The 17,714-nt window shown below is 31.9% G+C and overlaps 1 protein-coding gene across 1 annotated transcript in view; it reads left to right on the top strand.

The window, feature by feature from the left end:
* The window catches only part of Brwd3 (bromodomain and WD repeat domain containing 3), a 147,645-nt gene that overhangs the window by 112,722 nt on the left and 17,209 nt on the right, over positions 1–17,714 (top strand). The window contains exons 24-36 of the mRNA XM_027934200.3: positions 812–925; positions 1,622–1,729; positions 3,271–3,395; positions 4,660–4,742; positions 7,556–7,667; positions 9,050–9,111; positions 9,215–9,370; positions 10,066–10,186; positions 11,423–11,548; positions 11,840–11,918; positions 13,926–13,982; positions 15,037–15,177; positions 16,023–16,097. Coding sequence (XP_027790001.2) covers positions 812–925; positions 1,622–1,729; positions 3,271–3,395; positions 4,660–4,742; positions 7,556–7,667; positions 9,050–9,111; positions 9,215–9,370; positions 10,066–10,186; positions 11,423–11,548; positions 11,840–11,918; positions 13,926–13,982; positions 15,037–15,177; positions 16,023–16,097 — 1,359 coding nt within the window. The remainder of the gene's footprint in view (positions 1–811; positions 926–1,621; positions 1,730–3,270; positions 3,396–4,659; positions 4,743–7,555; positions 7,668–9,049; positions 9,112–9,214; positions 9,371–10,065; positions 10,187–11,422; positions 11,549–11,839; positions 11,919–13,925; positions 13,983–15,036; positions 15,178–16,022; positions 16,098–17,714) is intronic.

Here is a 17,714-nt window from a genome sequence, read left to right as displayed (position 1 = left end):
GAGGCTGAGTCTTCATCATTATAATATTGATCATTATATGTTAAAATGTAACAAAGTTCTTGAATAATAAGCAAGTATAGTGTAAATGTATTATTCTCTCAATGTTACCAGTCATAAATTTCTATATATTTTTGACTCAGAGAATGGAAAAGTGTAATTAATTGTATAGGGCACTTCTTCCATTCCTTTGGTTTTAATTTATCCCAATAATGGTTTCTTTTTTTCCACTATAATTTCATTTAGATGACATAGAGAATTAATTCGCATAGTTCTTTGAATTAAAAAAAATTATTTACACATTATATGTCCTGTTTCATTAGTAGACATAATTTTTTTAAAGAATTTTAATATTTATTTTTTAGTTTTCGGCGGACACAACATCTTTGTTTTGTATGTGGTGCTGAGGATCGAACCCGGGCCGCGCACGCATGCTAGGCGAGCGCGCTACCACTTGAGCCACATCCCCAGCCCTAGACATAATTTTTTGATTATCACCTTCTATTTGTGAAAGTTATTTCTTACTATTGTTTTAATTCAGGTTGTACTCTACAAATATGAAGAGTAAAATTTTTAGTTTTTAGATGTTATATAGTTTTATTATCTGTTAGCTGAAATGAAAATTTTTTTATTGGTACAGAAGGTATTATAATTGCTAAAGAAAAGTCTTTAAAATGTGTGTGTTCCAGGGTTTCTTTGAACCTGATGTTTTAACATTCTCTCCCTGCTATGTTTCATATTATTATTAATTTGTTTAAGCATTTATAAATTATATGTTTTATATATATGTGCTATAAATGTATTTATATTTTAGAAAGGAGGACTGGTTTCTATGGCTGGTGAACCCAATGAAGAATGGTTTGCCCCACAGTGGATCTTGGATACTATACCACGACGTTCCCCATTTGTTCCACAGATGGGAGATGAGGTATTTTTTTTTTTGATACATGGAAATATTGCTGTGTTATTTTGAACTCCTAGACTGAGGCAGTCTTCCTACCCTAGTCTCCCAGTAACTAGAATTACAGGTGTGTACCACCTTGCACAGCAAGATGGGTTGGTTATTCCTTGTTAAAATTTTTTCTCTCAGATCCTCAAGAGCACTAAATTTTTAATGAGTCTTAGCATATGTATATTATTAATTTTATTTTGGATAAAATATTTACATTGTGAATTATATGTATATAGATAGATAGATAAATATGTATACACATATACATACCTACACACATTGTCTTAGATGCTGTATTCAATCATATATTTCTTGAGATTAGTGACTGAATCTTCGTATCTTTGTATTCTTTGTAGGGCCTGGCATAGTGTCTTGAAAATAGTAGAAGCTCAGTGAACACAGAGATAACTTGATTTGCTTGTGAATTCATGAAAATAATTGGCTTGATTTTTATCTTAATTACCACTTAGTAGAATTTAATGCTATTTTGCTACTTTGAGTTAATGCTCAAATGATGCCATTTTGAGTTCTCTTTGGGGAATAGTACAGATTTTTCAAAACTCTAATGATGTGTTTTCTGCAAACAGTAAGGTAGTTGTAGAATATATACTGGAATTTATGGAGTTGTTAAATAGGATGATGCTATTTAATACCTTATGTTTTCTCTTTTAGCTTATTTATTTTAGGCAAGGGCATGAAGCTTATGTGCGTGCTGTAAGGAAGTCAAAAATATATAGTGTTAATTTACAGAAACAGCCATGGAATAAAATGGATCTCAGGGTAAGTTTTTCAAATTCATAAACTATGCAGTTGATAGTTTGTTACTTTACCCATAAGATTTTTCTCAGTATAATTCATATTTCACTGTTCATGTATCCAATATAAATTGATACATGACACTCTTGTAGAACTGGCTCTGATGGGTCATATGTTGTATGTTTCCCAAATTTTTTATGACATTTTCTTCATTATTTGACCTAATTTCCTTCAAGATTTAGATCCTGTAGTCTGTGCCATTCCATACATAGAACAAAGTGAGAGTACCCTACTGTGGATATTTTCTCCATCAACAACTTTGTACATTCTGCATATTCAACAAAGTGACAGAGTATGTTGACTATGGACACTGTCAACATTCTGGAAGCTTTGGGATATATTAAATATCATAAATCACAAGAAGTTTAGAAATATGGGGTGCTTTATGGAATATCTTTTGATGTAACACCCACATAGCTATGTGACATTGAATAAATGAGATATGTCTATTTATATTGAAGGATTTTCTGACAATAAATATCCGTTCAGTCATTTATTTATATACACATATATATATACATATAGACATAGGTGTACTTGGGCCATTATTTCTATTTAGGCTTATATGTATTTTGTTCTATTTTGCTTTTCTGATTTGGAGAACAAGAGAATAAAGGGCAGTTTTACCATGGTCTTCCATGTTACTAAAGGATTGTTATGTCATGCTGCTTAGCAGGAAGGATCCTAGAGAGAATCTGTATATTTACTGAAGTAAAAACTTAGTTAAGAGATTTGTAAAAAAGTTGTATTAATGTTCTAAGTTGATAAAATATCAAGTGAGGTTTATTTAGTCAACTCTTGGGAGATAGGGATAGCTACCATCTATTTTGAATCAGGTAAAAATTAAATTTAGAATTAAGGCAATGACTAAAACATATAATTTCTTATTTCTAATCCTAACTCCAATGTCCTAGAAAGTTAAAGGAGGTAGCATGTGTGGCATAAGAGCCTGAAGTTTTAAGCAAGTGTCTATACTCCTGAGAACCAGTTTGCCATCTCTTTAGTGTAACTGATAATATACAGTGTTGTTGTAGTGTAATATTGTAGGCATTCAAAAAAGTCATCTTCTCAAATATAAACATGTCATCTATGAACCTGTATGTTTACATACTTTATTCCTGCTAGGGTTGTAATTTTATGTATACAGAGCTGGATCATCCCATGGAGTGTCTTTTTCGAATATATTACTGGTCTGTAACTCAGACCTATAGGATCAGATTCTATAAGAGTAGGGTTTAGGAACATGAATTTTAAAATGTTTTCCTAGAGGATTCTGCTGCTTTTACTTAGTGTAATGTCCTTTCCTAAACTATCGTTAACCTGCTATTAAGTATTAAGTGTCAAGAGCCATATCTTACTACTTTTAACATTAGTCTTTGTAATACCTAACATATGGTGAGTATTCAGATAATTCTTTAATTATTCAAGTAGTAATGACATATTGTGTGAATATTAGGTAGTTATTTGTATTAAAAATAATAATCCATTTATATTTTCATGAATAGGAGCAAGAGTTTGTTAAGATTGTAGGAATCAAATATGAGGTTGGACCACCTACATTATGCTGCTTGAAGCTTGCATTTCTTGACCCCATTTCAGGAAAAATGACTGGAGAGTCTTTTTCCATTAAGTAAGTAGCTATCTCTAGTTCTCTGTGTTTATATGTGTGTATTTTTTAAATTGATTTTATTCTTTTAAATACGTGACAGCAGAATGCATTACAATTCTTATTACACATATAGAGCACAATTTTACATATCTTTGTATATAAAGTATGTTCACACCATCTCATGTCTTTATATGTGTACTTTAGTTTTTTTTTTGCATTACAATTTTTATTACACATATATACCACAAGTTTTCATATCTCTGTTTGTATATAAAGTAGGTTGATACTCAATTCGGGTCTTCATACATGTACTCTGGATAATTATGTCCATCACATTCCACCATCCTTGCTAATCCCCTGCCTCCTCCCTTTTCCTCCCTCCCCTCTTCTCTATCTAGAATTCATCTATTCCTTCCATGTTCCCTCTCCCTACCCCAATACCCATTGTATATTATGCAGAGTATAGGACTTAATAAGAGAGGAAGTACTGTAGCACTACTACCACAGGGCTTAGAGTTATAAACACTAGTGTTTAATTTTTGATTGCTTTCTTTTTTTTTTTTTTAGAATTTTTAAAAAATATCTTTTAGTTTTCGGTGGACACAACATCTTTATTTTACTTTTATGTGGTGCTGAGGATCGAACCCAGTGCCCCCATGCGCGTTACCGCTTGAGCCACATCCCCAACCCTTCTTGATTGATTTCTGAATTTTATCTCTCTCTCACACACACACACACACACACACACACACACACACACACATATATATAAATGGTTAGATAGGTGGATTCATGAACAGGTTAATCAATCTTGTGTAAAATGAAAATGCTAATATATTAATATTTTCTTCAGGATTGTTGTGAGGAATCAAAGACTAACTTTTATAAGTGCCTGTTGTTGAAACAGGGTAGTTGCTTTTCTTTCTCTTAATAATAGTAGAAATAGTCAATGGCTCATTTCTTGAAGTCAAATTTCAAATCTAAGGAGATGAGAAAACTTCAATTCACACTGTTCTTTTTAAATTTTTTAATATGAAGAATTTTGTATTAAAATTTAAAAACCTTTATTGGTGCCTTTACATTATTAAAGCAATACAAGATTATGCAAAGCAATCCTAAAAAGATTAAGCCAGATGGGATTTAATTTAAGTAAACATATGTCCAAGGATTATGATGTTTGCAAAATTGTTCTTGATGAGTTCCAATTAAACATATATCCTTGGACATTTAGTAAGTTTATATATATAATTTTTTTTTGATTCCCATTGCTTTATTTTCTATACAGGTATCATGACATGCCAGATGTCATTGATTTTCTTGTGCTACATCAGTTTTATAATGAAGCCAAAGAAAGGAACTGGCAGATTGGTGAGTATAGAACTGCTGCTAATAACTATTAAGCTTAAAGTAGAAAAGTAAAGTTTTAACTCTTAGTTAGTAGAAAGAATGTAGTTTAATGTTTAGTTCAAGAAAGCTGTCAACCAAACTAGGAAAATTCATTTAAAATTTCTTTTCCAGATTAAGTGATTTTATGCATATTGTGTAGTATGTATAGTAGTCCCCCCCCTTATATGTTGTTTCACTTTCTGTACTTTCATTTGCCTGTGGTGGTAAAATAGAAAATCCAAAAATTAAAAAATTTCATAAGTTTAAAATGCATACTGTTTTGGATTATGTGATAAAAAATCATGCACCATCATATTCCATCCCTCTAAGGATGTGAATCATCCCTTTGTCTAGTATATCTATGTTATACTATATATCTGGTAGTCATTTAGCTATGTGTTCTGAACTCTCTGTATCATGGTGCTTGTTGTGTTCCGGTAATCCTTACATAGTAAACTAAGACTGGGTCACAATACATATATCATTCATTCACCTAATTTCATCTTACCATGTAAACAGACATTTTATCATCTCACATCATCATAAGATGGGTGAGTATAATAAGATTTTGCAAGAGAAAAACGCATTCACATAATTTTTGTTACTATATATTATTATTATTATTCTCTTATTGTTACTCTCTTACTGAGCTTAATTTATAAAATAAACTCTATCCAGTATGTATGTATGGGGAAAAAATTCAAATACAGCTGGCTATCTGAATTCATTGTTTCTGCGTGTGTGAATTCAATCAACCATGGATCAAAAATATTTTTTAAAAAATGCATCTGTACTGAACATGTACATTTTTATCATTATTCACCAAACAATATAGTATAATAGCAGTTTATATAAAATTTACATTTTTTAGGAATGGTAAGTAATCTAGAAATTTAAAATATATGGAAGGATTCTGTAGATTATATTCAAATACTATACTCTTCTTAAGAATCTGCATTTATGAATATCTGTTAGAGAACTGTTGAGCCAATGCCTCACCAACGTCAGTGTACCACTATGTTGGGTTTGGTGATCTCTGCAATTTCGGGCATCCATTGGGGGTCTTGGAGAATATCCCTTGTGGATAGGTGGGGACTACTTTAGTCTCTAAACCTTGGGCAAATACCTACTCTATTAATAATACAAATCTGAATTAAAGAAAATTCTGAACTGTCAATTCCTCTATGGAGTATTTTTATACATGGGCTTTTAAAAACACCATTGCCTATTGAGGTTTCCTTTTCTCCTCCCTTCCTCCTCTTTCTCCCTCCCTCTTACCATTGTTTCTTTCCTTTAGCCCTAACTCTTCTGCCCTCTCTTTTTCTTTTCTTTTCTCTGATGAAAAGAAGCAATATAATACTAGTATGAGGGAATTTTCAAAAGAAATTAGTTTATAGCTCTGTCATTATTAATACAGAACATAAGGCCTTTAATACTATTGGCATTTTTCACACATTTCCATATTTTGCCTGTATTTTTAATATATTTTTGTTCTGGCTCTGTCACTTACTAGCTCATTGATCTTGGGCAAGTTTTCAATCCCTCTATGGCTTACTCCCTTTATCTTTAAAAGGGAAATTATATCAGTGCACACCTATAATGTTGATGTAATCAAGGAAGAGATGTAATATATAGAAAGCACTTACACAGTGGTTCCTGATACATACTAAAAACCATGTGAATATATGTTTATTAGTGTTTTTACATTCTTCAGTGTATAAGGAATATTTTTTCCATAGAGGTTTGGTTTTTTAATCCTTAGCTATTTAAAGGCAGAAAACTAGTATAGGTTGAGCACCCCTATCTGAAAATTCAAAATGCTCCAAAATCAAAAACTTTCCCTTTTCCGTTTTTTTTTTAATTCACAACAAATCTTTGGTTATAATTTGACATTTGTTTCATATCCAAATATATCACTCCATCCATTAGTAATTTTTATGTTGTTTACAGTAGCCTGTTTTTCAGCATTCTCTTATTTCTTTTATTCTTTTTAGATATACATGACAGTAGAATGTATTTTGACCTTTTAATACATGGATTATAACTTATTCTAGTTAGGATCCCATTTTTGTAGTGGAACATGATGTGGAGTTATACTGGTCACTTACTCATATGAACATAGGAACGTGATCTCCCATTCATTCTACTGTCTTTTCTATTCCCATCTTCCCTCCCTTCCCTTCATTCTCCTTTGTCTAACTCAGTGAACTTCTATCTCCACCCTTATAGAGAACCAAAATTGAAAACTTTCTAAGATGAATAGAGCATTTCATATTTTAGGTTTTTGGATTAGTGATGCTCAACCAGTAACATCTTTGCAAATATTATATAATATGAAAAACTCCAAAATTGGAAACATTTCTAGATGCAAACATTTGGATATGATATAGTTAGCCTGTATGAAGAGATTTTTAAAGGCAAAAAACTAAAAACAAAAAAGAAGAAACAGCTGTAGCCTTAGCACTGAAAAAAAAGGTAAAGAAACTACATTAACATACATTCCATACACTAAGGAGTATGCATAATGATATTCATAAAAGTTAAATTATGTTTGTAGTATTTTCTATGAAGACATAAACATGTATGATGTACTTGAGAAAAATTCTACCACTTGGAAATTAAAATACTTGAAAAGGGTAAAATGTAAAATTCACTTATTTGGAAAACTCATCTTGAAAAATCTGGTAATACCAGATATAGTGCTAATTACGTGTTCAAGAAAAAATAGCAATTTACACTGGGTACAAAGCTGATATTTATCAAGAGCACTCTTTTTTAAATTTTAAACATTATAGGTGATAGATTCCGCAGTATAATAGATGACGCCTGGTGGTTTGGGACTGTAGAGAGTCAGCAACCTTTTCAACCAGAGTATCCTGATAGTTCTTTCCAGTGTTACAGTGTTCAGTAAGTACAGTTATATTTTTTTTTGCCTGATATAATACTGTAGAATAATATGGACTTTAAATAAACACTGCCATTAATAATAAATTTTTATCTGAATTACTACTCTTATAATAACTATAAGGAAGTAAGCATAGTGCCTACTGGAAAGAATTTGATGGTAAACTATTTGTGCCACTGTGCATACTAAAACCAAGCAAATACTAAAAGCATTTCTACCTCCCTTGTTGTTTACTTTTTCTCTTAAGTATTTCTTCTTTTTATATTTTTGTGGTAATGGGGATTGAACCCATGAACACTCTACCACTGACCTACATCTGTATCCCTTTTGACTTTTCCCCATGGCCTTTAATTTTTCAGGCAGGGTCTTACTAAGTTTCTGAGGCTGGATTCCAATCTGAAATCCTCCTGCCGCAAACTTCCAAGTTGGCAGGATTATAAACATATACCACTATACCTGGCATAAGTCTTTATTCTTTAAAGAAGAATTGAAATTATTTTCCCATAGAAAATAGTGAAATTAAATCAATGTTTAAAGTAATTGTTATATCTGTAGTATAGTAGTGAATATTACTACTTAGTCTGTTATTTAATGACATGAATTCTAGGTAGAGGTGACAGCATTTTATTTTGAGATACTGTTTGTTTGCAATATTAGTTTAATTGTTCTGGAAATCCCAGAGTTGTAAGGTTCCTAATGAATGAAGCTTCTCAAAAATAATGGAAAAAATGTTCATTTTGTGAGGATTGCCTTTAAAGCCACTATATTACAGATAAAAAGAGAAGATTAAAATTTTGAAAGTGCTAAAATACTTAAGATATTGGGATAAATTAAGAAGTGATCCAATAAGACATCGTAGTGCCCAACTATAATCTAAGCTACATTGGAGGCTGAGGCAGGAAAATTTGCAAGGTTGAGGCCAGCCTGAACAACCTAGTGGGACCTTTTATCAAAATAAAATAGAAATGGCTGGTGAAGTAGCTCAGTGCTAGAATACTTACCTAGCACGTATGAGGCCCCAGGTTCAGACCCTTGTACTGAAGGGAAAAAGAGAGATTGAAAGAAGTGATCCATTACACCAACTCTTTTCACCTGAAAGATATTTGCTTTCTTTTCCCTGGCTTAATAGTGAATATATGCTCATTTGGAACAAAAGATAAATAAAATACTAGGAATAGGCTTACTAACCACTAAGTTTCATTTTGGTGGAACATGTTTTCTCTAGCAGTGGTTTTTTATTATCTTTACTTAAACAGAGCTGAACTTTAATGATTACTATGTTTTCCTTTTCTAAATTTCACCCTCCTAGAAGTCATGCAAATTATACTAGTATATGAATGGACGCACTTGTAAACTTAATTTTTATCTCATTGTTTTTCAATAGCTGGGACAATAATGAGAGAGAAAAGATGAGTCCCTGGGATATGGAGCCAATTCCAGAAGGAAGTAAATATGCTTTTAAAGTCAAATTATAATTCTTTTAAAAATAAAATTACTATAATATGATATTAGACACTAATCATTTCTAATTTTTCATCTTAATACCTAGCTGCCTTTCCAGATGAAGTTGGTGCTGGTGTTCCTGTTTCCCAAGAGGAATTGACTGCTTTGCTATACAAACCCCAGGAAGGAGAGTGGGGGGCTCATTCTAGAGATGAGGAATGTGAAAGAGTTATTCAGGGCATAAACCACCTTCTTTCCCTGGGTATGGTAAATGCAAAAATAAATAAATAAACAAATAAGACAACTGAAGGAAGCTAAGCTGAGCAGAATTTTAAGTTCTATAATAGGAAATGCATTTTCTTACACTAGTTTTGATATTAATATTTTTTGTGGTGCTGGGGATTGAACCCAGGGCCTCACACATGCCAGGCAAGCACTTTTCCACTCGGCTATATCCCCAGCCAAATATTAACATTTTTGTATGCTTGGTCAAAATAATGACTGATAAATATTTTCAGTATTCTGGGGGATAATATTGAAGGCAGGCATGTGTCTTTTTCTTTCTTGAGTCATTTTGACTCTCTAGCTGCTAATTTCTTGAACCTGATCTTGGATGGGGTTCCTTGATAAAGACAGTGTGTGAATAATGTATTTTACCCACATGAATAGTTATGTTTTCAGAAATATATCATTTAAAAAGTTTTGTTGTTTTATCCAGAAAAGACTTAGCAATCTAAAGTTCAACATTGTGCTCCTTTAATTTTGTTTTCTTTTACCTGAGTTTAACTAGTGTTTTGTGCATGATTCATCGATATTATGTCAAAAAAAAAAAAAGAAAAACATACAATTGAATCATCATTGTTTTTGAATTTAGAATTTTGCCCTTATTTATTTATTACTGTTAACATTTAATATTAGTGTCTTTTATAACTATTTTTGATTTTGGTAATTTTGTAGATTTTGCCAGCCCTTTTGCTGTTCCAGTGGATCTCAGTGCCTACCCCTTGTATTGTACTGTAGTTGCTTATCCAACTGACCTCAATACCATCAGGCGGAGACTTGAAAATCGCTTTTATAGGTTTGTTTAGTTGTATTTAAAAATCCAGTTTTATGAGTATGACTTGCTTTGTTGAGATCGTGTTTTTATGGTATTAAATAATCATCCAATGACTCACTCTAAAATTTCTTCTAAAACTGTGGAACACCAATTTTCTTTTATTTAATCGGTTTCCACTTTTCCAGGGTGAAAAGGGTATAGGAAAGGAAGAGAAAGAGGAAAACATGGGTAGCATGCATAATTAGGTTGTAAAATGAAAAGTGAAGTTAACTTAGTTTATTAAAGGCAAATTAGATGTTTTATGGATTCATCATAATTAAGATGCTACAGAAAGCCAGGCACAGTGCTGCACACCTGTAATCCTAGCCATTCTGGAGACTGAAACAGGAGTATTTCAAGTTTTAGGTTGGCCTGCACAACTCAGAGAGACCCTGTCTGAAAATTAAAAATAAGTAAATAAAGAGGACTACAGATGCAGTTTAGTTGTAGATTGCTTACCTAGAATGTATGAGACTCTGGGTTCAATCCCAAGTACTGAAAAAGAAGAGAGAGGGGAGGGGACAGGGAAAGGGAGAGGGAGATTGTACATAGATATAGAGGATGTCTAAATCTTCTTTGGGGCATTAGGTAGTAGTAAATTAGGTTTAATAACCAATCCTAAAATATATGTAGTAAAAGAACCAAGTTACTTTTTCCTTGGTTTTGGTTGGGAGGGGAATGATTATGGGAGGTCTTGGAAGATAGTTCTTTGTTCTTCTCTATTTGAAGTCCACTTCACCCTAATGTTAGTATCCCATGAACTGGTTAGTCTGCCTCTTATAATTAAGAATTGAATGTATTTTTACAACATTTTAATATTATTCAATACTAAATATTATGAACAAGCTGTCATTCTGTATAACCTGGTTTATTTTTTTCTTTCTCCCCTTCTTCTGAAAATGAAACATTATTTTGTCTTTATCACAGCATACTTTTGTTTGTTTTTTATCAAATCACTCTTTACCCACAGTGTCCTGGATCAGTTCTCTTCTAGTTTTAATAGGCTGTCTAGTATTTCAAAATTCCCTCCTGTGCTTTAAATTCTGAAATTGTATCATCCCTTTTTTTAGCCTTCATCAGTTACATATTTGAGACATTAATATATTGGATCTCCTTTGACATAAAATGATTAAGTGCCTACTTTTTCTGTTGCATATTCTTAGAATGTAGTTTAAATGTATCAGACAAAGGTAACATAGGATATTTTTTCTTTTGTAGGAGAATATCAGCATTAATGTGGGAGGTGCGCTACATTGAGCATAATGCTAGGACTTTCAATGAGCCAGACAGTCCTATAGTTAAAGCAGCCAAAATTGTAACTGATGTTTTACTTCGATTTATTGGGTAAGAAGCATTTGTTTCCTTCTAAGAGACTAACTTACAGCTTTTTAAAAATTATTGAAATGGCTGAGCACAGTGATGTAGATCTGTAATTCTAGGTACTTAAGAGGCTGAGGCAGAAGGATTGCTGCCAGCCTCAGCAACTTAAGAAAGACATAAGCAACTCAGAGAGACACTTTCTCAAAATAAAAAGGGAAGGGGATGTGGTTCAGTGGTTAAGCCCCTCTAGTTCAATCCCTGATACCAGAAATAAATAAATAAATAAGTAGAAATGTATTTTGACTTGTTTCTTAGGGATCAGAGCTGTACTGATATACTGGATACTTATAATAAAATTAAAGCAGAAGAACTAAACAGTACTGATGGAGAGGAGGTAAGAAACATGATATGATAAATAGTAATGAATTCATTTTCTGTTATTTGTAGTAAGTGTCATACATAAATATTACAATTGGCTGTAAGCAGTAAAAGATTTTTGGAAGCTGACTGTTTTTTGTCAAATCACTTGTTTTTTGTCAAATCACTCTTTACATTGCTGGTTCTTGGGGGAAAGACACTGGCAGAGTCTGCAGGAATCTATATGCCTGTTTCCATCTATTATCTCTCTCCTATGAGGTCATTCTCCTAGAAATGAAAATGAAGCAATCTCTATGTTTTTAGATGCTTAGTCCTCAAGGATTTTATTAGGTGCTAGTTATGTAGAAACTATCTAACTAGCACATACCAAGATTTCAGATTTCCCAGGAGAAAGCAGGTATCTAGCACAAATCACATTGTTTATACCACCTCCATAATAAAGGAAATTTCCAAATGTGAGCCATGGGCCAACCATTTAAGTAAAGCCCTGCTAAAGACATATTAAATGCTTTGACCTATTTCAAATGGACTATACAAAAATATAATCATGCTAGAGGGTTTAGTCAAGGTCAGGAAGCCAGTCATCCTGTATAACTCAGTGGGTTTCAGTGAGGAGAAATTAATACTTTATTTTCTGATCCTTAAAAAAAAATGACAAAGCACTGAATATTTTAAAAGAATATCTAGTTGATGAAAATTTGATTAGGGGTTTTATTTTCTATGCATTGTATGTAAAATATTAAATTATTTTATAATGATAGATTAAACATCTAATATTTAAGTTTCATGAAGTTGCAGCTTTATTTCTTTCTATAAATTTCTAAATATAAAGTAGTCTTTGCTGAATAAAATGGAATTTATATTCTCAACAGAATTTCACATATGTGTTTCCTTACCAATCATTGTTCCTAACTTACATAAAACCATATTTGACCAGAGTTTATGATAGAAACCAAAACAAGATAAGAAATTGGAATAATATTGAAAACTGGTAATTCAAATTTTTTACTGGAAAACAGTTCATCCCAGGGAGAAATGACTCAATTATGCTAGATCTTATTGCAATGGCATGAGATATTTTACATGTTTATTTTGGTGTGTGTGTGTGTGTGTGTAGTATTAGGAATTGAGCACAGGGCCTTATGCATACGAAGCAAGTCCTTATCTCTGAGCTACATCACGGCACTTTTTTTTCCTTTTATGAAAGTATCTGACTATAAAGCATTGTATTATTGGGGTTAAATCTTATTTTCATAATAATAACAAGGAAAACACAATACACAAATTAGATATTAGCCTCTTGAAAGCCAAGAAAAGTTTATCAATATCATTTCCTCTATTTTCTCTGACCTTTATCATAAATGTATTTTAACATAGGATTTGATGTTTCAAGAATTTTTTGTCAAACTAGCACTACTTGGATTAGGATAGATAACTAAAGAAAAATATAATTTAACAGCTTTGTTTTTTAACTACTGATATTAGAAAGGAATATAAATAGTTCATTAGTTACTTTACTAGTAGCTCTTAACCTAGGTGCTTTGCCATCACCAGTGGTATAGGCCTTGACTACTTGTATTAAAAAAACTATCCCTCAGGGAGACAATTAACTGAATCTCTGGCTAAGTAAAAAGTTATATTTCCCTACAGAAAAGAGATCTATTCCTTGAAATAACAAATAATTGACTATGAGTATGAGTATTTTCTAATTTTATTAAGTGAACGTGTCATCTATAATAAAGTTTTATAAGAAATACTAACACAGATAACAACGTTCTCCAGTCACTACAACTTTTCTGTTGTTTCCTTTTCTAATTTGAAGAGAAACCTTATTAAGTTCTCCCAATATCATTTTCAAATTGTTCACAGTATATTGGCAAAGTTTGGGGTAAGTCTCCCTTCAGCCTTTGTTTTGTTGCCTGCTCCACTGAGGAAAGTTGATTATGATTATATTTGCCATTTACTTGTAGGTTTCTAGTTTGTAAAACTTAACATCTCCTCATACTTTCCTCTTTTAACTTAGGATACAGAAATGGTTGATTTAGATTCAGATGGTCCTGGTACTTCATCTGGAAGAAGGGTAGGTAACTAAGTGAACTACTGAGAAGAAACATTTTCAGACTTACTGTGTGTCAGAGATTCCAAAGAGCAATTCCACATTGGAGAGTTGCTAGAAGGACTCTTGGTACTAAGGTTATAGTTTTACTCATGGCTAAGATTTTTTTTTACAGTAACTCAGTATGCATACATTGCTGGGTCATAGGGGGAAAGACAATGGCAGAGTCTGGAGGAATCCATATGCAGGTTTCCATCTATTATCCCTCTCCTATGAGGTCATTCTCCTAGAAATGAAAATGAAGCAATCTGTATGTTATATTAGACGCTGTCCTCAAAGATTTTATTAGGTATTAGTTATGTAGAAACTATCTAACTAGCATATACCAAGATTTCAGATTCCCAGGAGAAAGTAGGTATCTAGCACAAATCAAATTGTTTATACTACCTTTATAATAAGTTTATACTACCTTTATAAGGAAGTTTCCAAATGTCAGCCATGGGCTAACCATTTAAGTGAAGCCCTGCTAAAGACATTAACCTCAGGCCTCTCATGTTAACTCTTTTCTGCATATTTCTTCTCCATGATAATTAGACATGAAAGTTATTCTATAGAAAGAACAATATTCTTTAAAATATTGAAAGAGATCATAATAGAAGGGAGCAAATTATAAGATTAGAATATCATGGCCATAAAAGATTTAGTTTTAAAAAATTGTCCTGAACAATTGATGGTGCCCTTGTCAAGTAAACTTGACTACCAAGAAATATTAAATCTATAAATCTATTAGCTTTGTATAGGAAAAGCATTCATTTCTTCTCTTTTTTGTACTTTATTTGAGATTCAGGTTTTTTAAAATAAAAATTCAGAATTCTAGAATCTTGCCATTTCTACAAATGCAATGTCTAGTGGTTTTATCTTTTTTTTTGTTTTGTTTTGTTTTCAGTGAGAATGTTATAAGCTTTTAAATAGTGGCTGCTCTGTTTTACAAAAATATATTAACACTAGGGATACATGAAAAAGTCAGTGAAAAGTTAAAGGCATAGCCTTTAGATATAATTCTATTAAAAATCTATAGGTCAAATGCCGAGGCAGAAGACAGTCTTTGAAGTGTAATCCTGATGCTTGGAAAAAACAATGCAAAGAACTTTTGAGCCTCATTTATGAACGTGAAGACTCAGAGCCATTTCGACATCCAGCTGATCCTCCTCCTTTGCCAGTAAGCATGCATTTGTTTAAATAATTGCCAATATAATAATTTTCCTTAAATGTCCATGCTAGCATCTAGGTAAGTACAATTTCCCCCTTTTTTCTTTATTTCCTTCCATACTTTTATCTTTAAATTATGATTAGTCATGACTTTTTAAAATGGCTTTCATGTACTAGGTACATAAATTATTATACATTTAAAAACCAAATTTGAATAAATTTCTTTGCTATTCTTTCCTGCTTTTATTTCAGATATTTCTTGAACACATATTGCTAATTTATGATATACTTTTATTCAGCGTGAATACTTAATTACATGTCAATCCTATTTAGTTTATAATAAACATGGTCACTAGAGTAGCCAACATACGAATATTACTTTTCAACAAACATTAAAAACATGAGAAAGTAGGTTATAGGTTTTCTCCTCTAGGAATGTATCTATTTATATGTTTCATTACCTTTTATTAAATAACAAGTCTTTTTTAAACTTTTTCATAGAAAAATATGGCAATATTTCAGAAATACATCAGAGCATCAGCTAAGCTTAACAACCATCCATATTCTCTGTATTCATGGGATTCAGTTTGGAAAGGATATTTAAGGAACAATATTATGTTAGACAAAGCTCATTTTGTTTTTTTTGTTTTTAGAGAGTTTGGGCAGAACACACTAGTCTTATTTTTTATAGCAGAAAATAATGGTGAATGCAGAATTCCTTCACATTAAAGTACAACCTATAAAATATTATTTCTATTTTTGGATTTTTTAGCCTTAAGTTGTGGTTGTATTACAAGACCTGATATTTTTGTAGTGGTGATCTGGGGGAAAAATGCATGATCTTTACCCTAATAGGGCCATCAAGAGCAAGAAGGAGAATCCTCAGAGTCCGTTGTTCCAGAAAGACAACAAGATCCATCTCTATCTGAGGTAGGCTTATTTGCCTTTAAAAATATATACACTGGTGGTTGTTTTGTATGTGTTTTTTTTAAAACATACTATGCCCTTTGTAACTTGTTAAAATTGCCTTCTAATTCTGTTTTATTCTCATATTTGTTCATTTTTTATCTTTATTTTTTGTTTTTAACAATTTCTTAAAGTTGTTCCTTATAGTATCCATTTAGATGTTTATTTGTTTATATAGACTAAATTTAATGCAGCAGAGTAGAAAACATCAATTATACAATATGATTTTGTCTGTAGTGCACCTGATTATTCCCACTAGGAGTTCATTCAACAAGCAGGCTGAGTCTGGGTTTTAATAGTATTACAGAAGTCCCAAAAATTGCCTTTATAAAAATATTAGTGTTTCATAAACCATGTTGTGTGAGAATATTCTTTTGGACTTTTTTCTGATTTAAAAAATAAGATAATAAATTTAGAGCAATTAAGGGTTCTCATTCTTTGGAAAATGTTGTCTTCTCTTATTTAGAATAATTTTCTCTGCCCCTACTTCTGGCTCTTTTAATTTCTTCTTTAAGGGAAATGTGATTTTACTTTTTAATCCCTCTAAGTAGAATGAGGGTTCTAATATTGATTGTGGGTTTTACTTCAAAACTTAAATATTGAGGATTATAGCATATGTATATAGGTATAAATACCAAATACTATTCCATATGATAACTCTAATATTAGCTAGACTTAAAATCTTTTAATTTAATATGGAATCTTCCCTTTCTCCTAAAAAAAAAAAATCAAACTAAATTCTGAACTTCTAAGCCAGAGGATTTCAGATGAAGCAAAAATAACACATTGATTAAAAAATAAAAAATGCACAAAGTCCTGGGTTAAATCCCTACCACCACATACAAACACAGACACAGATATCAAAAAGGAGAATCAGAGGTGTTGCTCAGTGCTACAGAGCATGCCTAGTGTTCAAAAGACCTTGGGTTTAATTCTTGGTATACTAGTACTACCCAAAAGATAAAAAATAGAAACTAACACCTGGAGATTAAATAATACACTTTTGAATGATGAATGGATACAGAAGAAATCGGGGGAGAAATAAAAAATACTTAGAGGTAAATGAGAATATGAAATAACATATCAAAATCTCTGTGACAGGGCCGGGCTTGTGGCTCAGGGGTAGATCACTCGCCTAACATGTGCGAGGCCCTGGGTTCAATCCGCAGCACTTCATAAAAATAAATAAATAAAAATAAAGTTATTGTGTCCAACTACAACTAAAAAATTTTAAAAAATCTCTTTGACAGTATAAAGATCATAGTATTGAGCTGATAAACTAAAAGAATAGAAAGATACCAAATAAATAATCTAACATCTCAAGGCCCTAGAAAAAGAAGAACAAACAAACGGCAAAATCATTAGAAGACAGGAAAAATTAAATCAGAGCCGAAATCAATGAAATTGGGATTAAAAAATACAAAAGAGCAACAAATCAAGGGGTTGATTTTTGAAAGGATAACCAGAATTGATAAATGATTAGCCAAAATATCAAGAAGAGGAAAAAACTCAAATTATCAAAAGTCCGAGATGAAAAAGGAAATATCACCCAGAAACTTAGGAAATCCGAAGGATCATTAG

This window comes from Marmota flaviventris, chromosome X (genome assembly GCF_047511675.1).
Source record: "Marmota flaviventris isolate mMarFla1 chromosome X, mMarFla1.hap1, whole genome shotgun sequence".
Lineage (NCBI taxonomy): Eukaryota > Metazoa > Chordata > Mammalia > Rodentia > Sciuridae > Marmota > Marmota flaviventris.
The sequence above is the reverse complement of the archived record's forward strand: the minus strand, read 5'-3'. Positions and strand labels throughout refer to the sequence as shown.